Source organism: Panicum virgatum, chromosome 9N (genome assembly GCF_016808335.1).
Source record: "Panicum virgatum strain AP13 chromosome 9N, P.virgatum_v5, whole genome shotgun sequence".
Classification (NCBI taxonomy): domain Eukaryota; kingdom Viridiplantae; phylum Streptophyta; class Magnoliopsida; order Poales; family Poaceae; genus Panicum; species Panicum virgatum.
Genome location: NC_053153.1, coordinates 25542577 through 25562738, shown reverse-complemented (window position 1 = coordinate 25562738; position 20162 = coordinate 25542577). Strand labels below are relative to the sequence as shown.

The 20162-nt window shown below is 41.8% G+C and overlaps 2 protein-coding genes across 3 annotated transcripts; one reads left to right on the top strand and one right to left on the bottom strand.

Moving 5' to 3' along the window:
• Positions 1-5592: 5592 nt before the first annotated feature.
• Positions 5593-14324, top strand: LOC120689650 (protein fluG-like). Of its 2 annotated transcripts, none has more exons than XR_005681378.1 (18): positions 5593-5922; positions 7494-7745; positions 7995-8062; positions 8158-8273; positions 8362-8467; positions 8558-8714; positions 8790-8885; positions 10087-10135; positions 10441-10706; positions 11065-11237; positions 11857-11977; positions 12089-12141; positions 12225-12354; positions 12491-12636; positions 12997-13185; positions 13426-13658; positions 13756-13971; positions 14068-14324. XR_005681378.1 is itself a non-coding variant. In XM_039972011.1 (18 exons), exons 1-18 carry the CDS (start codon positions 5755-5757, stop codon positions 14128-14130), a joined length of 2529 nt encoding a protein of 842 aa, XP_039827945.1. In that variant the 5' UTR covers positions 5599-5754; the 3' UTR covers positions 14131-14324. The 2 variants fall into 2 exon arrangements, 1 of the variants encoding a protein (XP_039827945.1); XM_039972011.1 differs by having other exon boundaries at positions 5599-5922; positions 13829-13971.
• A 353-nt stretch (positions 14325-14677) lies between these two features.
• Positions 14678-19476, bottom strand: LOC120689651 (ras-related protein RABC2a-like). The gene is made up of 6 exons (XM_039972012.1): positions 19129-19476; positions 17933-18001; positions 17262-17327; positions 16286-16407; positions 15921-16049; positions 14678-15053 (listed from the first exon to the last, which is right to left on the bottom strand). The coding sequence occupies exons 1-6, from the start codon at positions 19277-19279 to the stop codon at positions 14940-14942; spliced, it is 651 nt and encodes a 216-aa protein (XP_039827946.1). The 5' UTR covers positions 19280-19476; the 3' UTR covers positions 14678-14939.
• Positions 19477-20162: the final 686 nt, after the last annotated feature.

Genomic DNA, 20162 nt, shown 5'->3' with positions numbered 1-20162 from the left:
TTCTTATGAAGTGTCGCGGAGATTTTTGGTCACTCTTAGCAATTGTTTTTGAATAAGCTAGTTGCGGAACAACATCGAAAAATCCTTTCAACCCTGCTAACATTTGTTTTTGCTAACTTTGCATTTGCATTTTGCATCTATTCCATTGTCCATGCCCTCATTTTGCTAGTTTGGTCTCAATCTTATTGATGTATGCTTTTCTATCCATGTAATGCTTATCATGATAGCATTTACCTTTTGCAATCTTGTGTAAAAGTGGTGTTTAAACTTGTTTGCGGACCTCCATCTTTAATCTCTTTTGACCAAGTTAGCAATCAATTTTGTTCTCATGTTGCTTTAGGTTGATATCAATTTTGTTCTCATGTTGCTTTAGGTTGATTTATAAGCTTTGCAATGCGCTTTACCTTTCTTGCGTCATGAAGAATTTTTAACCTTGAAATGAACATGGTGTTTTGACCTCGGTTATATCTTTATGGTTATATAGAAAATTAAGCAACCTAGTTGTAAAAATGGTGTTTAGAACTTGATGCAAACATTGTCATTGTTTATATATCTTCCTTTCATCTGCATTTACACTTGCACACACGTACACTCATCAGATTTCGCTAAGTTAGCTATCCCACAAGTTGAGATTCTAGGGATGGTTGGTTTGTTAGCATTTGTCTCTACTCCCGACCGTCACCACGGGGTAGTGTGTGCACTTGATTGTTTTGCAGGCATGACAAAGTGTTCCCATGAATTCGTGATCAAAGAAGAAATCAAATTCGTCAACATCTCCATAGTTCGAGAGCAAGCCCTACTATTTTCATCAAATTTTGCACATGGACAGAGACGTACAAGAAAGAACAAGTTGATATTCAGAAGCTTCATGAAATTCTCATTCCAACGCATCCAAGATCAATGAATTTGAAGACCCGTACAAGGAGATATGACAAGAACATTGGACGTTGCGCGTTCTGAAATTCGTCGGGACAGATTGCAGCGCTGGGATGAAATAGACATAACTCTCTTATTCGAAATCAATTTTGGGCGAATGAAGACTCTTTGGAAAGCAAAATTTGTGCACTTCGCAATGGAGCAATGTTTCAGTACATGTTCTATTCTGGAAATTGAAAGAAAAATTTGTGAAGATGAGGCAGCAATGGGACAACAAGAAATTGAAGGAGGCGATGACGATGTGAAGCAATGATTGGGACCATGACTTAGTATAAGAAGAAGTTGAAGAAAATTGAGGCAACAAAGGTGAAGACACATTGAAGATGATATTCATACACATGAGGGAAGGACTTCAAGAATTGCAAGAAGGTTCATCTTCTCCTTCCACGCCTAGCATCATGCTAAGCATGGGGGAGGATTTCGTGGACAAGGAAGAAAGATCTCAAGGAGTAAGATAATCACGGTTGCCACAAGATGCTCATGATTCTTCTTCCATGCTTAGCACAATGCTTAAGTATGGGGGAGGCCGTGCTACACTTCATTATGAGCATCGAGAAGGATGGTAATTCTTCATCAACTCTCTCTTTTTCTAAATGCTTGTACATATATGCATTCAACCATAGATGCAACCTTTGTATATATCTCTCAAGCTATCACATGGCTTCTAGGAGGACAACCTACTTTTGTTTTTGTTTTCAATAAGTGTAGGATCACCATAATTTGTGCTTACCACATTGATACATTTTGGCAATGTCTTTTGCTTATGGAAAAATGATAAAAGTTGCTGCTTTGTTTTACCTACGCTATATTGTATATGACTTAACCATTTGCTCTCAATTAAATATAATTAAAATGATTAAATACCAGCTCTTTTATTTGTGGAGGTTAAATGACTAAATTCTAGACCCATATATTCTATGTTGCTCTTTGATTTAAGTCTACCGATGACCTTACACCTTGTGTTGTTTAATTTAAAAACTTAATTCATATGCTATCTACATTTGTTAATCTCTTGCAAAGTTCTACCTACCAAAACCTATACATACATATTATTTCATGATAAAATCTTTAGATTGCAAACTTATATTTTGATGAGTTGGATTAAGATTGATTTCTTTGGTATGAGACTAAGAAGCTGGCCATTCTGTTTTTTTGTGTAACCTTCTTTTTCCTATCCTATTTATCCATGCATTATGAGTTTCTACTTCGGAAATTTTGTAAACCTCGCTGGATATCCACCCTAAACCAAAAATATCTTTTTGTGATTACCTCCTTGACCATAACCCAATTTGAGTATGGATTATCATTTCGACGGAATCAAAAAAATCAAAGGCACCATATAAAGAAAAGTTTTGGGAGACAAGGCTCCCCGGAGATTTAAGAGGTTCTATGAAGAAGAAGGTGAATTTGAGATACTTATCCTAGCTAGTTGGTTCTCCCACTATTCATACTCGAGGACGAGCATTCGTTCAAGCATGGGGGATGGCTAGGTAAGTATTCTATGTTATCAAAAGTTCTAAGGAGAAAAAAGAAAGAAAGAGAAAAATAGAAAAATGAAAAAAAAGGAGAAAAGAAAAGAAAAATGAAAGAAAAAAAAGAGAAGAATTAAATGCTCCTTAGCTCTTTTTGTCTTCATTAATTTTCCAAGTTACTTTGAAAAACTATTCCATACTCAAATCTTCCAACCATGTGCAATCTGATAACGAGAACTTCATTTGTGTCTCGGGATCATCCATTTGTCACTTGCACATGTTCACCTATCTAAATGTGTGTGTTTCATTTTTCTCCCTCTCCAACATTATTTTTCAATGGCCTTTTTGACTAGTCTTGGTAATTCGATTAGATCTCTCTTAGTTTGATAATATTTCAAGTATAATGTTTTGCTAGGATTGTTTTTACCTACCAAGTTCCACATAAGCCTTCCACTTTTATATATGAGTAGAATAGGTTGAAGACAATCTAATGTAGATTTGACCGACTTGATGAGATGAGTGTTTCCATGATATTTTGCAATAGAACCTCACTTATGTTTGATATGTATTCTTTTGAAAACTCTTCACGATGAAATAAGGTAAAGGTTTGAAATTCGTTTAAGTTTGAGAGCATTGCATTTATTTATTATTGTGGCTTGTTCTTTAATTGCTAGTCTATCTTCCATAATGAAAAAGTAGCCAGTCACAATATGAACTTAAATGCTAAATACTTGAGAGAGAAATATGTCTTGTTATGTATGACTAAGTGCAGAGAGGACATTGAGGGGCAACGCTGATTTCTTTATAAGCAAAGCTCCTGGACTTACTCGAGGACGAGCAAGATTTAAGCATGGGGGGAATGTTGGCGCTCCTTAAGTACCCATTTTATCCCTTGTTTATCCTTGATAATGACATGAATTTAATATCAAAATCACTAACAGTCCTAACCCCGGCCTAATTATTGGTCATTTTCATATTTGCACATATATTTTGGAGGAACATCGTTTTTACAGGTTTTTTTGCCTATTTTGGAGCATGAAATGACGAGGCCCGTGATCGAGCGCTAACACGGAGAAACACGATGGCCAAAACCGAAAGGAAGGACCAAAGCCCATGTTGATTCGAAGCCCATTCATGCACATCCATCCTCCAAGAGAGACCAAAGGACCAAGCCCACGAAGATGAGATTAAGATACTTCGGATTAAGCAAAGCAAATGAAGATTTAAGGAAGGATTCCCGATCCTATCCTTTCCTCGAAGATATCTCCAAGATAACGACGTCCAAAGAGGTGCAATCGTGAAGGACATAAACTCTAGAAGATGCGAGGAGTCTACACGCGAAAGATGAGACCGAGGAGGGCCCGAAAGAGGGTAGGCCGGCCGGGCTAGGCTCATGAGCCGGCCGGCCTAGCCCGTTTCCGAGGCGGTTCGGCCTCCCCTTCGACCGGTGGCTTCCTCGACTCATAAATAGCTCGCACCTTATTCAACTCGGAGGATCCATCCACCCAGAACTCGACGAAAATCTAGGGCCAAGACCGGAGGGAGACAACGGCCGCCGCAAGTCTTCGAAGTTGTCTAGGAGATGGCTTAGGACAACCCTAGCCGTCATGCCTCCCTGTGTGGTTGTGTCATGATGGAGTTCATGAGCTAGTTGGAGTCGTCGATGATATGTACTCGGTGGTGACGATCCAAACGAATCTATTATGTGAATAATGTCTTCATGTCATCCGATCTATTTAGCGATCAAGTATCTCCTGGGTTGACGCTTGGGAGTACCTCTTTTGTTGATTTCGTTCTTTCTTTGGTGCACTTATTTTTAGATCTATTCTTAAGATAGGTAACTTAGGGTGTTCTTGTAGCCGTGGTGGCTAAGGGTTCATGCCGGACATACCAAAGGGGTTCGACATATCTTCGTGCTCTGAAACTACTCTACCGATAGGGAGCGCCGTGACAGGGTGTGGCCTGTGTAAGATTTGGGGTTTCGAGGGTCAATTTAGAGGTCGCGATTTAAAGAGGCTTTGGATGATATGCATGTTGTGCTTACTCGTTTAGCTAGAACTACAACTAGAATGCGTGTGATAGGCTTAGTCATACCTTCGGTCATGCTTTATCCTTACCGATGTTCATGGATGCGATCAACCTTTACACAACACTCATATCTATCAAATGTTTACTCTATATGTGCAATTCATGCTTCATGTTAGGATAGATCCGTTAGATTAGATGGAAAACCTTATATAGTTCTTTGTCGATCCACGGATTGATAAACCTTGGGGGAGTACTCTAAGGGAAAAGCTATCACGATCTATGCGCTTGCGGTACATAAATTGGGGCTCTAAGGAGCGTCAATACGCGTCTACCATGTTCTCAAGGCGCCTGACCTCAACATCTAGAGCATGGTGGGCGTCGTCAAGCAGTATGTCGGTGAAGGCGGAGGAGCAGCCACCGGAGGAGGGGACGAGGGCCGTGGAGGCGGCGCTGGCTGGCGATGGAGTGGGAACGGCTAGGAGAAAGATGGAGTGGCCTGGATAAATTTAAAGGAGAAAAAAAGGAAGGAAAAATAAAAGGGGAAAAAAAGAAAAAGGAAGAGAAAATTAAAAGAGAAAATATGAGAGAGAAAAGAATAAAAAGGTATAAAAAATGGGAAAATAAAAAAGAAGAAAAATAAAAATAAAAATGGAAAAGGAAGAGAAAATAAAATGAGAGAGAGAGAAAGAAAAAAAGTAGAAAGAAATAAAAAATAAAAATTCATCTCATACTTCACAAGTGCTATTCTTCATTAATCTTCTATTTACCAAAAATAATCTTCCTCCCATGTTTCGAATTCCGTAGCAACGCACGGGAAATCACGTAGTTGGTATAGAGAAGAAAATATTTATGATCAGAACAGAATATTTTTTAAAATATAAATTTAGAGTATAATAAATACGGATAGTCTGAATACGTTAATCTGTATGAGCTGTTGACTCTGAGCAGCCAACCATACAATCACTCACTCAATGAGATCAGTCAAACTTTCCGCTCCCTGCCCGGCACACATTCCTGAACCCTGGCGTGCTGGCCCACATGTCAGGCAGACACCCCCGGCCCCGCTTCCCACTCTCCAGTAGTACCCGGCCGCCCCCGTAGCCGCAACGGTGAGTCCGCCCGTCCGCGGTAGTTGGAGGCGACGAGGCGTGCGCGCTCTGCTCCTGCTCCGTCTCCGCGCCACCGCCTATAAAACTCGCTCGCCTCCACACCCCCAGACACAGCCCACCACCGCTGCAGTCAAACGGGCCGAGACCGCCCTGCGCTGCCCCCGGAGCTCCTCGAGAGGGAAGCGGCGGAGGCCGCGGGAGGGGAGACCATGGAGGCGAGGTACGCGGCGCTGCGGCGCGCGGCGGAGGAGGTGGCGGCGGTGGACGCGCACGCGCACAACCTGGTGGAGCTCGGCTCGGCGTTCCCCTTCCTCCGCTGCTTCTCCGAGGCCGAGGGCGACGCGCTCGCGCTCGCGCCCCACTCCCTCTCCTTCAAGGTACGCCGCCGGGACTCCCGGCCGCTCCCCCCCGTGCCATCGCCTACCTCCGTGCTGCTGGGTACTCTAGTCTCCGGTACCAGTTTATTCGAAATCGTGGCATTAATGGCAGGTTGGGCTACCCTGCTAGATTTCATCGGTCACGGTGTTCATTCGTTGCTAGCAGATTTTCATAATTCTGGAAGTTTTTTTTAATATGCAAGCAGTTTATCTGCTATATATGTTTTAAATATTTTAAATACAGAACCCCGAATCCATTTCCCTGAATTTCACTAGCACTTTGGACCGGCTCTAAGAAATGATTTAGAAAGCTGTTAGTGCACTGATAAATGAAACAGCTATGTCAATTTACTGCAACTGGCGGCCTGTTTTAGCAGTATATGCCGAGCTCGTCGTTTTCTGCAGTGTGCCAGTGCGGCATGCCGATGGCAGCAGCTTTATGGCCTGCCTTGCCGTTGTGCAGTGGGACACTGGGTCGTGGTGGCCGTGTCCGTGTAGTCATACGCCTTTTGCCTGTTCCTTTGCCTTGTCATGGATCATGGGTGCCGGAGTGGGGGAGGCGTACCTGGAAACTGGAACGGTGTTGTTGCAGCAGCAGCACCTGCTTGCTAGGCACATGACGGGCTGCAGCTATCTTTGGCCAAGCTTCTTGGTGCTGGCCTGGAATGCCATGGGACTACTGTAGCACTTGTACCGTGTTTTTTGTTGAATTTTTATTTCTATAGCGTATGGGGAGATCTAATTCAGGGCAGGTGGGCAGGTGCCAGGTGCCATGTTGTTGTTCTCTGTAGTTATTGACTTGTTCCAATGTGCCTAAGCCCTTGTTTAGTTGCATAATTCAAAAATCCAAAAAAAATTCTGGCACCTGCATGGAGACTTAAATCTAGACGAAATAAAAAACGCATTGCACAGTTTGTCTGTAAATCGCGAGACGAATCTAATGAACCTAATTAGGTCATAATTAGACGTTAAATTGCTAATAGCCTCATTAGATTCGTCTCGCGATTTACAGACGAGTTCTGTAATTAATTTTGTGATTAGTCTATGTTTAGTACTTCAAATGTAGAAAGATTCCCTTTCAAAAACTTTACACCCTGCAACTAAACAAGGCCTAAGGCCTCCTCCAAAGGTCCCAGCTAGTGATAGCTCTAAGCCAGTAGGAGAGAGAAGATAAAAGTGCCCATGCAGGAGCTTCGGGAGATGCATTGTGAGAGGAAAATGTATCGGGAAGCGAGCGAGCTAATCTTCTCTGCAAGCGCTAGCGCGGGCTGTTTTCTACTGTTCATCGTATAGAATAATGTTTATGCTAGCTCTAAGCCAGCTTGTTGGAGGAGGCCTAAGAGCAAGCCTAATAATTTAGCTGTTGGCTGCAAAGATTCTTCTAGCCTACCTCTCAACCTACTTGTATACTGGTTAGTCCTTCATCATTAATAAATGACCCACTTGTCTCTCTCACAAGATTTCTTGGTTCTTGTGTCGAAGCGGGCTGTAAGTTTACAACCTACTATAATACTTGCTCTAGCAGTGCACTTTCATAGCTCATTACATCTTTGGAACCTCGTGAAATGCAGAGAAGCCTGAGGGACATCGCTGCATTGTATAACTGTGAAGCCTCACTCGAGAAGGTTGAGGAGTTCAGGACGGCTGAAGGATTGACATTGATCGGCTCGAAATGCTTCCAAGCTGCCAACATATCTGCCGTCCTTATAGATGATGGCATAACGTTTGACAAAATGCTGGACTTGGATTCCCACAAGGCATTTTCTCCTGTAATTGGCAGGGTTCTGAGAATAGAAAGGCTAGCAGAAACAATCATCAATGAGGTGAGTGTATTTCTTTTGTCTTTCTCTCGTGAATGTATTAATTTTTTATTTTTATTCGCAACTTGTTTGTTACTAAATGGCAAATGTTATTTGGAAGGAATTTACTTCTTTAACAAAATAGGACAATCATTTACTATAGAACTAGTGGACCTAAATGACATTTTGATCCTGAAATTATCAGATCCTGACAAAATACCACTTTTTTTTAATGAGCAATGTTTAGTCAAGTTGCACAATTACCATTTTCAGGAGTCATTCAGTGGATCAAGCTGGACACTGGATTCATTCACTGAAAGCTATCTTGCTAAGCTGAAGTCATATCCTCCGGATTTTCCAATACCCTTTTCAGACCAATTGGATTAGTTTTCTTTATTTCCTTTTGATTTAGGAATATCCTTAACTTATCACTCACAGTGTCTACCCAAATTGTTGCATTGAAAAGCATAGCTGCATATAGAAGTGGCTTAGAGATCAATCCCAACGTTAGCAAGACTGATGCAGAGGATGGTCTTCGAAAGGAGCTAACAGGTAAAAGCCTTTTCCTTACCATGGAGATAAAACACCTAAAACAAGATCAACACAAATTTTGCAATTACATCCCTCCATGTTTTTTCAGGTCCTAGGCCGTTTCGGATTACAAACAAGAACCTGATTGACTATCTATTTACCTGCAGTCTTGAAATTGCTGTGTCAGTCAACTTGCCAGTGCAGATTCACACAGGGTGATGGCAATTTACTCCTAGTATAAAAGCAATGTTATATTTTTGGTTGGTTCAATATCTCAAATACATATACTCCTATATATTTTTCAGTTTCGGAGATAAGGATCTAGACTTGCGAAAGTGCAACCCACTACATTTGCGTGCTGTTCTTGAGGATAAAAGATTTTCTAAGTGCCAAATTGTTCTTTTGCATGCTTCTTATCCATTTTCTAAGGAAGCATCTTATCTTGCATCTGTTTATTCCCAGGTATATCATCATTTTATCCTGCTGTATATATTTTGGTTTCATGGATTTTAACAATCCTAAACAAAAAACAATCAGGTCTATCTTGATTTTGGCTTGGCAATTCCAAAACTTAGTGTTCATGGAATGACATCATCACTGAAAGAGCTTCTGGAGCTAGCTCCCATAAAGAAGGTAAATCATCATTTTGTGAATGGCAGTTTCTAGAAGAGTTGTCCAAGTACTGAAATACGTCCACATTTTACCTCACGATCCAGTGTTGCTGACAACCGGAACTGAGTCTTATCCTCCCTTCACATTTAGCATATTGCTTGTATGTTACTGTGTACGGCTGTACGCACTCTACACTAGTAGGACTAAATTATAGAACTCATCCAAATCTTCTGAGTTGCTGTATAAAGTAATATAAGCCAGACATATTTGGCCATCTTGATTTGGTTGTCAGATTCTGAGATACCTATAAGTATGTATCTTCTAACTGCTACTGCTAGTGTGCGGTTCCTGCCAGTAGTGGTTCTTTGATCATAGCAGAGAGTATCTATTCTGGAAGCTGTCTATAGAAATTTGGTGATGTCCAGGCAGGCCTTCCGTCTTAGGCATTTTAGGTTTGAAAGTATCTTGTTCAACCAATACACCTAGTTTACTCATGTTAGTCCTTTCTCTGATATTCAGAATCATGTCACATTACTCCATTTTGATTCATTCAGTACTTTTTGAGTATATTTGTTAGTATAGTAAATATCCTAGGAAGGTGTCTTCTCCAAGTCTTGTACCCCCTATATAATACCCTCGAGGTTCAATGCAATTGTAACCCACAATTTATATGCATTCTATGTTAGAAACAACTTTGGATCGCGTAGTGGTAGATCGAGTGGGTGACGAACTTGACCAAGAGAAATACCTTGCTGTTTCCATAGTGCAGCCGCGTTCGTCGATGGAGGCTGCGCATAGGCAGCGACGGGCGATGTAGAAGTTGTAGTGCCGGTGCCGGTGGTGATGACATCCTGCGACGACAGTGGCATGGTCGACGGCGATGGTGCGTCACTGGTGGCGCTTCCCGCCGCAGCAGCCTTTCCCTCTAGATCGGGTTAGGGTTTAGGACGGTGGGAACTGTAGCGGCGGCGAACCTCGTGACATGAGCCTCTAATCCCACCTCCACTTTATAGAGCTGCGCGACGGAGGCCCACCAGCCTCATATTGGGCTGGGCGTCCCCGATCAGAACGCGAGTCAAGGTTGGCCCAGTCGTTGGACTGGCCCAGTGGAGATCAATACTAACATTCTATCCTTCCTACAAGTACACATATCCTGATATTCAGCATTTCCAATTTTGAAGGTACACTTTGCTTGTTATCTCTAATTTACAAACAATTTCAGGTCATGTTCAGTACAGATGGATATGCTTTTCCAGAGACATATTATCTAGGTATATTCATCATTTTAACTAGTTCATAAGATGATTGAGTAGCATTGCATGTCAGTACAAATGTTAAATATCTACTCAGAAATCAAGGTGCGTGAATGGTAGCTTGCATTAGGATAAACAAAAATACTTTTTGACTGATAACAAAGGGATTAGAGCGGAAACTTTTTGTTCATGGAGTTTTGATCTATAGATATGTTTGCAATGTGTACTTCAAATCAAGGAATGGCGTACCTAAATATTTGAGTCTATATTCAACATACTGGTTTGATGTATAATTTGTTAATTAATATTATGCTGATTTATAGGTGCAAAAAGGGCACGGGATGTTGTTTATCATGTCCTAGCTGCCGCATGTGAAGACGGAGACCTTAGCATTCAGGAAGCCATTGAAGCAGTTGAGGATATCTTTAGAAGAAATGCATTGCATCTATACAAGTTAAATGTTACCAATGGATCAATTAATCATGAAACTACCATAGCTGGTGGCGGTGTGTCATCAACTTCTGTTGAGGAAGACGTTCTCTTCGTTCGGATAATCTGGAGTGATGCCTCTGGCCAAAATAGATGCCGTGTAAGCATACCTTTTCCGATCACATACCACAATGAACATGATGTGAAGTATCAATAACTTCTCATGGTTCATGGATCAGAAGTTACCTGTTAGTGTTGCCTTAGGAAAAAAAAGGTTATCAGTTGGATTTTTTTGCCTTGCACTGTTATCTGCTCCATATACGCAGTCAACTTATAATGAACGTTGTTACTGTTCTTTCTTTTGTTTAGTTTTGCTTCTTCTTTTTTCTTTACAAAATACGCAGCCAACTTAGTAACTATGTAGCAAAAGTATATTCTTAGAGTTGCAAGTGTTCTTCTTTGTCTTGAGAAAATAAGATATCATATTTTACTCATTTTTCATGGAATTTTGCTTTCAGGTTGTGCCAGCTGGACGGTTTTATGAGGTTACAAGGAATAAGGGTGTTGGTCTGACTTATGCGGTAATGGGAATGACTTCATTTTGTGATGGGCCAGCAGATGGAACTAACCTTACTGGTGTAGGCGAGATCAGACTTGTACCAGATATGCCAACACTTCTGAGGCTCCCATGGTATTTCTGATTGTTTTAAACATTTCCTTCAGTACCTTTTTTTAAAACAAACTCAGCTAATCTAGGAGGAACAATGTAGCATTGTAATTGTAAACATAAAGAAAAAGGCACCCCAATTTGTGTTGAAGAGGACTTGAACCTGGGTAGGTACACCCACACTATCCACCAACTGAACTAGGCCCATTTTCTTCTTCATTACTTTTTTCGTGGATACATATGTTGACACTTTTTTTCATGTTTATTTGTTTTATCGTCTTCCCAGTCTTGTCTCCATAACATTAGTATGCTGGTTTACGTTCTATTTATATTCCTCTCTCGTATGTATACATTTGAAGTTCCTATGCCATTTATATTGATAACTGCTGCAAGAACAAGGGATAACATTTCTTAAAATATCATGACAGTCTCATTCCTTCGCTATTAATCAGTAATCACCTAATATATTCTTATGAAATAAAAATCTAAATTACGTTATAGCTCTAAATATCAATTGTAACATCATGGCTAATAGTGTTCTACTTGTTTAGGTGGCATCAATTTGCATCATGTGTTATGATCTTTAGTAATATATCTATTAAAATTGGCTTGACTATTATAATATAAATTTTCTTGTCTCAAGGTCAAGTCGGGAGGAAATGGTGATGGCTGACATGCAAATAAGCCCTGGAGAAGCCTGGGAATACTGTCCTAGAAATGCCTTGAGGAAAGTCACTAAAGTTCTGCTAGATGAGTTCAATGTGGTAAGAATAAATCCACACTTTCTCTTGTCTACATTTTTAAACGCCGTTTTGGTCTCATGGATCTAAAGTGCATTCATTTTGGTATTTACGTATAGTTATTTATCCTTTCAGACAATGAAGGCGGGTTTTGAAAATGAATTTTTTCTTCGCAGAAAATTAGTAAGGTAGCTTTCCCTGACTAGTTCATAATGAGAATATTTAAAAAAACTTTTTATTCTTCACGGGATCCTAATAGAAAACTCTGCAGTGATGGGGTTGAGCAGTGGGTTCCATATGATAATACCAATTACTGCTCAACTTCCGCATTTGATGGCGCATCATCTATATTACAAGAAGTATATTCTTCTCTCAAAACTTCAGACATTGTGGTTGAGCAGGTAAGTGATTTACCTTTTTGCGTGCAAAGTATCATTTTAAAGTACAAAATTTGATGTCAAATCTATTGGTTAATTCGCAAGATTTATGATTTTTTTTTATGTTTTACCTCCACGGCTCCCCTAAAAAAAATGCCAGTTGCATGCTGAATCTGGAAAAGGGCAATTTGAGATAGCCTTGAAGTATATCTTGTGCACTCTTGCGGCTGACAAATTGATATATGCCCGTGAGACTATTAAATCAATTGCTCGAAAGCTTGGACTGCTAGCAACATTTCTTCCAAAGTAAGTTCATGGATCGACATGGATGTCTGCCCATTCCAAGTTTCAACATATTATAGTTAGATGATGGGGACTAACTTCGTCTTTATTCAATGATCATAGATGAAAGCTCTCAAGTAAAATTAAGTTAATGATTAAGTAGTAAATAGAAACAACTTATATACCAGCTCTGAAGAATGGATTTATCTGTGTACATTGTTTTCTGCAAGTAGCAATATATGTGAACAGGGCAGGCAATAGAAGGTTGGAACTCTTTTGGTACCGAAGGGAGCTGAAATGAGCTATACTTGGTTAATATTGGATCACCAATCATTTGAAACTTATGTATCTGGTATCTGATCCTTCTGCTTCAACACTTTCCAGGCCTGATTTGAATGATATTGGATCTGGTTCTCACGTGCATCTGAGTTTGTGGGAAAATGATCAGAATGTTTTTATGGGGTCAAGTAAAGATAATTTTTATGGAATGTCAAAAACGGGAGCACAGTTCCTTGCTGGAGTGTATCATCATCTTTCATCAATATTGGCATTTACTGCTCCTCACCCAAACAGGTAATGTCTTCTCTTAATGCTTCTAAGAGCTTCCTGTAATTAAATTAAAATTTGGATAACTCGATACAGTGTTTCTCACATAAGCTGCATGATACTTACAAAATTACAAGATGCAAATCCTTGTATTCCTTCCTTATAATCTAGAGGGCTTAATTACCAGGATATTGATGCAATCATTTCAGATCAGTGTGTCATGTGCCACTATTTAATAATCATCTTCACTTGATCTTTTGTGTATAGCTATGATCGGATTCAGCCAAATACATGGAGTGGAGCTTATCTATGCTGGGGGAAAGAGAACAGGGAGGCTCCATTGAGAACCGCATGCCCACCTGGCGTGCCTCTTGATTTAGTCAGCAACTTCGAGATCAAATCCTTCGATGCATGCGCAAATCCTCACTTGGGCCTTGCAGCCATCGTTGCTGCCGGCATTGATGGCCTAAGAAGAGGCCTCAAGTTGCCTGAACCAATTGGTATGAATATCTTTTACTAACCCTTGGTCTGATAAATGTTCATTATAGAAGTTAATACTGATAATACATGTTTTCTTTTTTCACATCATATGCCCAGAAAGCACCATTACATATGCGCCCACCAGCCACCACCGGATGCAAATGTCTCATGCGGCTCGTGTTGTTTGCAGAATCAAACCCTGCAGATTATGCTTCCAAACTCAAAAGGCTACCGCAGAACCTGCAGGAATCCATAGATTCGCTTTCTGGAGATAAGGTCTTGCATGAATTAATTGGTGATAAACTTGTCACGACCGCTATAGCTGTACGGAAGGTCAGCATTGTTTCATATCCACTTGTGTTGCTGTTCTTTTTTGGTAGTAAGATATTTTGGATTTGCTCACAATTCTGCCATTTTTGTGTCCTGCAGGCCGAAATAGATCACTATGCAAAGAATCCAGGGGCATTTAACGATCTCATCTACCGGTACTAGGACAAACGAGCGGATTGAGGGACTAAGTTTTTTTTAAGACCTAGCAAGTGTAACCGCATGACCGAGAGACTGTGGAAGAATAAATTTTGTTTGATGTTCAACTCTATTCTCTTGTCATGTAACCGAACTTGATTCGTGGCTTTTTCACTTATTATTAAATAAAATAAATGTTGTGTTAAATAGGCACATGCAAACTCATTATTCGAGTGAAGGGACGGGTCTAAAAAAACTTAGTCCCTCATGGGCATCCTTCTTCCATACATCTCGTTCTCTTGTCGCACACCACCCTCCTCTTTGGTAGTTTTACGGCACTCGCACCTTAAGACGCCAATTTGTTAATTAAATTTAACCCTAAAATAATCCCGGCCACCCAAATCTTGCTGCGTGTCCCCGTAGCGGCCGTGTGATCAGCAACACAATCCATAATCTGCAAGCTAAAACAAGCAGAGCCTAAGCTCCAACTATAGAAGAAACGATAATTAAGAGATATGGAGAGAGCTGATTCTTTAACCCTGCAACTAGTACCAAATTGGAAAGTAACGAAAGATGGAGAAAAAAGATAGCTGATTCCATCTCAAGGGCAACAACAAAACTGCTACACCAAACTGGATCGAAAAAAAATTGAATAACACCGAAAAGAGGCCACATCTCCTTTGTACAAATCAATTGTAATCACTAACCAAAAAACCCCCAAGCTGATTATGTAACCCCCTTTTTACTCATAGACCATGTAGATACAAATCATTTACAGCAGAACATAAGGGCAGCTCACACGAAGACGACCAAACGTGCCGAGGGGATTGGCTCATTTATTGACAGCATCCACCACCGTGCTTTGCATGATTTTCCTGCTTCTGTTTGAGGATGTTCCTCTTGACAACCGAAGAAGACCCTTCCTCCAGGAGACTTGGGACCTCGAGAATCTGCATCATAATAGCACATCATGGTTCATGCAATGCGTAAAATAGGTTTTCAGCTGGAAAATAAGCCATCTGCGCTCTTCATAATAACCTGAAGAACAACAATCCATCATGTTCCCCATAGCGAATTTCAGCCCGCTATGTTCCTAGAAGTATCAACATGCAGGCATATTTTGTACTTGCTTAGCCGTCTTTACACCTCACCAAGAGTGCAATTGAGTTATGCATCAGTATGCAGAAAGAATCATACACATGTGACAGTTAACTCTGAGAAATACTCCCACCGTTCCAAATTATAGGTCGTTTTGTCTTTTCTAGATACATAATTCTTACTATGCATCTAGACATAGCGTAAATCTAGGTTCATAGCAAAACTATGAACCTAGAAAAGTCAAAACAACCTATAATTTGGAACAGAACAGAGGGAGTATGGTTTTTGTTTGATTACTTAAATTACTACTCCCTTCGTTCCTTTTCTAGGTTCATAGCTTTTGCTATGCAACTAGACATATGTTATATATAGGTGCATAGCAAATACATTCTCTATACGATGAACCTAGAAAAGCCCAAACAACCTATAAGGAACGGAGGGAGTAGTTTAATCAGAACACAGCAAATGTCTCAAGCTTCGGTGTAAATGGTGGTATAGACTGAACATGGGAAGATTGGCAAAAACATGCACTCAATTCAATATTGCAGTGCCAGGATAGAGCCACTTTGGGAGCCATATGGCAGGACCAGGATATGGGCCCCCAAAGAAGACATGAAGTTCATGTTTATGTGTATATTATATGGTGCCTTAAAATCCCACGGAAAGAAGGGCTCTAAGCAGATAACGTTATGGTGCACAATGTCTTTCTCCAAGCATACCTTTAATGCAAGTTCTTCAAAACATTTCTCAACATTTTCTCGTGTTTTTGCACTGCTCTCGAGAAATAGACACCCAGATTCTTCTGCAAAGGCAAGGCCTTCTTCTCTTGTGACCATTCTTTCATCATCCTGCAAGATGATGCCATCAAAATCAAAACTAAGAACTGTAGTTATTCTCCCATATAGAGCCCATCGGTTTTACTTTCTACAGCTATGAATGTTAGGGGGTGAAAAGGAATAAAAAAGAGTAAAGAATGTTTAGAAACCACTACTTGTGTAGCAACAACAGGTCTAGAGATTCTTAGATCAGACCACAATCTTTCCAGAAAAGCAAATAACAATCAAGTTTCAAGCAGAGATGGTACCTTGTCAACTTTGTTTCCAACAAGCATTTTTATGCAGTCTTTGTTTGTTGAGTTTGCTTCAATTTCCTTAGTCCACACATCAGCCAAATTTGAGAAACTCTCACGCTTTGTAACATCATATACTACGATGAAATACAAAGTCATTAGACCTTAAATATGTTTGAAGCACCAAAAGAACAATATGGACTGGACTGAGAAATTCAAGAGGCAAAATTTCCACTAGAAGTTAACAATGCATTTCTACATCATCAATATTGGTGTCACGATTCAGATTCCATGAATGCGACAATTAAAGCACGAAAACAAGATATGGACCAAACACCAGCAAACTCTCTAGACTGTTCACCATTAAAATATAACATAATGTATTTAATAACTGCAACAGACAAGATATGCTTCATGTGATATGCAACAGACAAGATAGGCTTCATGGCCATGCATAAATGCAACAGCTGAAATGGTCCATGCCACGCAATCATTTGGAATTGTCATCCAAAGTTCAGTGAGAGATCCAATTCAAAACATGATTAAAAAAATTACAAATACGATGTCTTTTAATTGCAACAGACAAGATATGCTTCCCTGCAAAGTTGTGCATGGATAAATATGCTGAACATTATTTACAAAATATCATGGAGGTGATTATTACTGCCGTGAAAGGGATACATCATACATCACATACCAACGAATTTGGTGAATTCATACGCGGCAATATATAAGTAATGTACACCATCAAGGCAAGATATATCATTGACATAAAGAAATCATAAGGTACTCATTGCAACATGTAAAACCCTCAACATTAACATAGGCTAAGATATTGTAACATCTGATGACCAACCTTATGGTGAGCTTATTTTTTAGTCATGATTCTATGGCATATTTCAATTATATGATGTCAGGGTGACAAATTTGAGACTAGTGTGACAAGATGATATATTTAAGCAGTCAACTTGTAGTAAACATATTATGTTACCTAGAATAATTCCCTGAGCACCTCTGTAGTAAGAACTAGTGATTGTCCTAAACCTCTCTTGGCCAGCTGCAAAGCAATGGAAGTATGGAACATAAGTTTTTCGAATATTGAAATATCAGAAAACAATAAAACATAATTAATGCTTTTAATAGATAGCTCAGAAGCCTTCAAGTTCTAGCAGTAGTACTGTAGTAGACAGAGTTAATATGGCCAGAGCTACTTTAGAACAAAGGAGAGAGTGGGGCTACAACAGAACTTTTAATATTGATGGAACCTAGGGTGGCAATGATTTGGGGATGTAAGGGCTAACATGGCGAAAGTAGCAAGATATTTTAGGTGCAAAGCAGGAAGGTGCAGCTAAAATCTGTGAAAAAGAAACCCTAATGGCCAGGATGTAGGGGCAGGTACAAAGGAAGAACCCAAATATATTAGCTGAAAAGCAAACTTTGATTCTCAAACCACAAACAGTAATGAGAGCAAAGAAGGGTGGAATTGTAAAAGGTGTAGGAACAGAATTATTTAGCCACAAAGGGTGGAATGTTCAACAAGTTCTGACTCGGATACCAAACTGTACACAAAACAGCTTTCTAGCATTGTGTATTCCCATCAGCAATCAGATATATAATAAGAAATACCAAATAATATGCTACATAATCAAAGTGCATGCTTACCAGTATCCCATATTGTCAACTTTAGTTTCTTTCCACCAACTGTAAGGAATTTGATTTTAAAATCCACTCCTGGCAACAAGTGTGAAACAGAAATCAGCCGGCATGCCGTTTGATTAGATAAAAGTATGACACACCACAAGCATGCAGAAAAACCCTAAAGCGCCAAATTGGACTTGCAGAGGCAGGTGTACCTGTCATGTTAGAGCCACCCTCAGCGGATAACATATAAGCTACAATATTAGTTGAAATTTTCTTAAACAGCAGCCTGCTAGGAAATAAGGATAGCAACTTCTATTTTAAATATGTGCACGATCAGGACCTGTATAAGCTGTGGATTCTCTTTTTAATAATGACAGCATGCTACACAGTTGAGATTATGAAGGATGGCTTGCCCTTCAAACTTTTTTTTATTTGCAGGGGAAACATGATTGCTCTTTTATAGTATTATAGTGATATCATATAGCACTGAGAGAATGGAAAGTAAGATCAAGGAGCTAATGTAACCAACATAATTTGAAATTAGTTTCTGATCTAAGCTAACTTAACTACCAGTCCACAAGGCCTGGTGCACGGTACAGCAGTAGCAGCATCGGGGAATTTTTTCAACTCCTCCCAACGGACAGGAAGAAAGGTGGAACCATTGCAGTAACTCCCCAGTACAAGCAAGAGCAGAAACCGGCTCCGACATTAAAAATGGTGGAAGTTCGCTCACTACACTGATCCAAGTCGCTCGTGCCCTTAACCCGCCACCTACTTCACGCTCCTGGTCACCGAAAGGGAGGAACCGGCACATAAGGCGGATCACCCCCACGGACTAATTAATAGAGCTAGAGCAGCAGACTCGGAATGATTAAAAAAAAAGCAGAGGCAATAATTGAGGCGCGCTCCCAGTTTTCCTCCCGGTGCGCGTGATGGCGATGACACAGCGGAGCAGAAGTTCCCTGGCGAGCGATAGACTGACGCGCGGATTCCTGCCTCCACAGCTAGCTGCCTTCGTGCGCCCGGAAATCACAGCGCTGTACCACTCGCTGCCAGTGCTACGACTAGGAGCGCACGCTGGGGCTCTAGGTCCGGCTCCGCGGCAGCGCGGCCGCGTGAGGGCCAGCGCTAGGCCTGATCGGGGAGTCGACTTGGATCGACGCGGGGGCGGGGAGGAAGTGGAGGAGCGCAGGCGTGGCGGGCGATGGACGGCGTACCGATGGTCGGCGCGATGTCGTCGTCGAGGTGGGAGGCGGCGACGAAGCTGACGAGGAGGCTGCTCTTGCCGACGCCCGAGTCCCCGATGAGGAGGATCTTGAAGGAGCACTCGTGGCCGCCGCCGCTGCTCCCCGCCCCCGGCGACCCCATCCCCCCTCTCGGATTCCGCCCGATTCGGCGGCGGAGCGGCGCGGGGAGGAATGCGGGGCCGGGGCCGGCACGCGGGAGGCGTGGCGGGGGGATGGAGGCCCGGGCCGGCAGCGGGCAGGGAGAGAAGCGAGCGAGGGGGGCAAGCTGGGCGGACTCGTGTGTTGTCGTGCTGGCTTTGACCGGGGGAGAGACGTTGGGCGACGGCTGGTCCAGCTACTTATGGCAGGCAGGCAGGCAGGCAGAGAGAGAGAGAGAGAGAGAGAGAGAGAGAGAGAGAGAGAGAGAGAGAGGAAAGCGGCGCGCGCTCGGGCCACAGGCCAGGCGGCCGGCCGAGTGCCGAGCCCGGCGGGCGGGTTGCGTCACGGGTGGGATCCCCTGGCCTGACTCGGGGTGTTTTGGCTGCTCTGCAGCCTGCAGGGGTGGCGTGGCGGACGTGTGTTTCTGGCGATTCGGCCCGGAACCTGCCTGCTGCGGCGGCCCGCGGTTCGGGCGGCGCGGGGTGGTAGTGGGGGTACGTGGACGAGTTGTGCTCCGGGTCCGGCGCTGCCGGGCACGAGGGGATGGATGGATGGATACTCGGAGGGAGTTGGCTACGCTACCCCCGGTTCCGACCGGGTGGACACATTTGTAGGAGCATCCAAGCCCGCGGAGGGAGCGACGGGGATGGCGCGCGCCGGAGTTTACTGGCTTCGTGTTAGAATTATAGCGTGTTAGAAATAGTAATAATTTTGACCATTAATTATTGTATCAAAAAAATCAGTTTACAAAACCAACTTCAGAGCCCCGCGCTAGTGATCCTGAAGAATCTAATGAGGTATTTGACCGCGCGATTAAAGGATGCTTATTGTAGTATCACTGTAGCTAATTATTAATTAATTACCGT

Excerpts from the sequence above, each read along its gene's own strand:
- LOC120689651 (XM_039972012.1), bottom strand. The coding sequence starts at position 19,279 with ATGGGGTCGCCGGGGGCGGGGAGCAGCGGCGGCGGCCACGAGTGCTCC. Across the intron at positions 16,408-17,261 it reads TGCTCAGGGAATTATTCTAG|TATATGATGTTACAAAGCGT; the intron begins GTAACATAATAT and ends ATTTCATCGTAG. Across the intron at positions 15,054-15,920 it reads TTGAAGAACTTGCATTAAAG|ATTCTCGAGGTCCCAAGTCT; the intron begins GTATGCTTGGAG and ends ATTATGATGCAG.
- LOC120689650 (XM_039972011.1), top strand. The coding sequence starts at position 5,755 with ATGGAGGCGAGGTACGCGGCGCTGCGGCGCGCGGCGGAGGAGGTGGCG. Across the intron at positions 8,468-8,557 it reads CCAGTGCAGATTCACACAGG|TTTCGGAGATAAGGATCTAG; the intron begins GTGATGGCAATT and ends TATATTTTTCAG. Across the intron at positions 10,707-11,064 it reads CTGGCCAAAATAGATGCCGT|GTTGTGCCAGCTGGACGGTT; the intron begins GTAAGCATACCT and ends TTTTGCTTTCAG.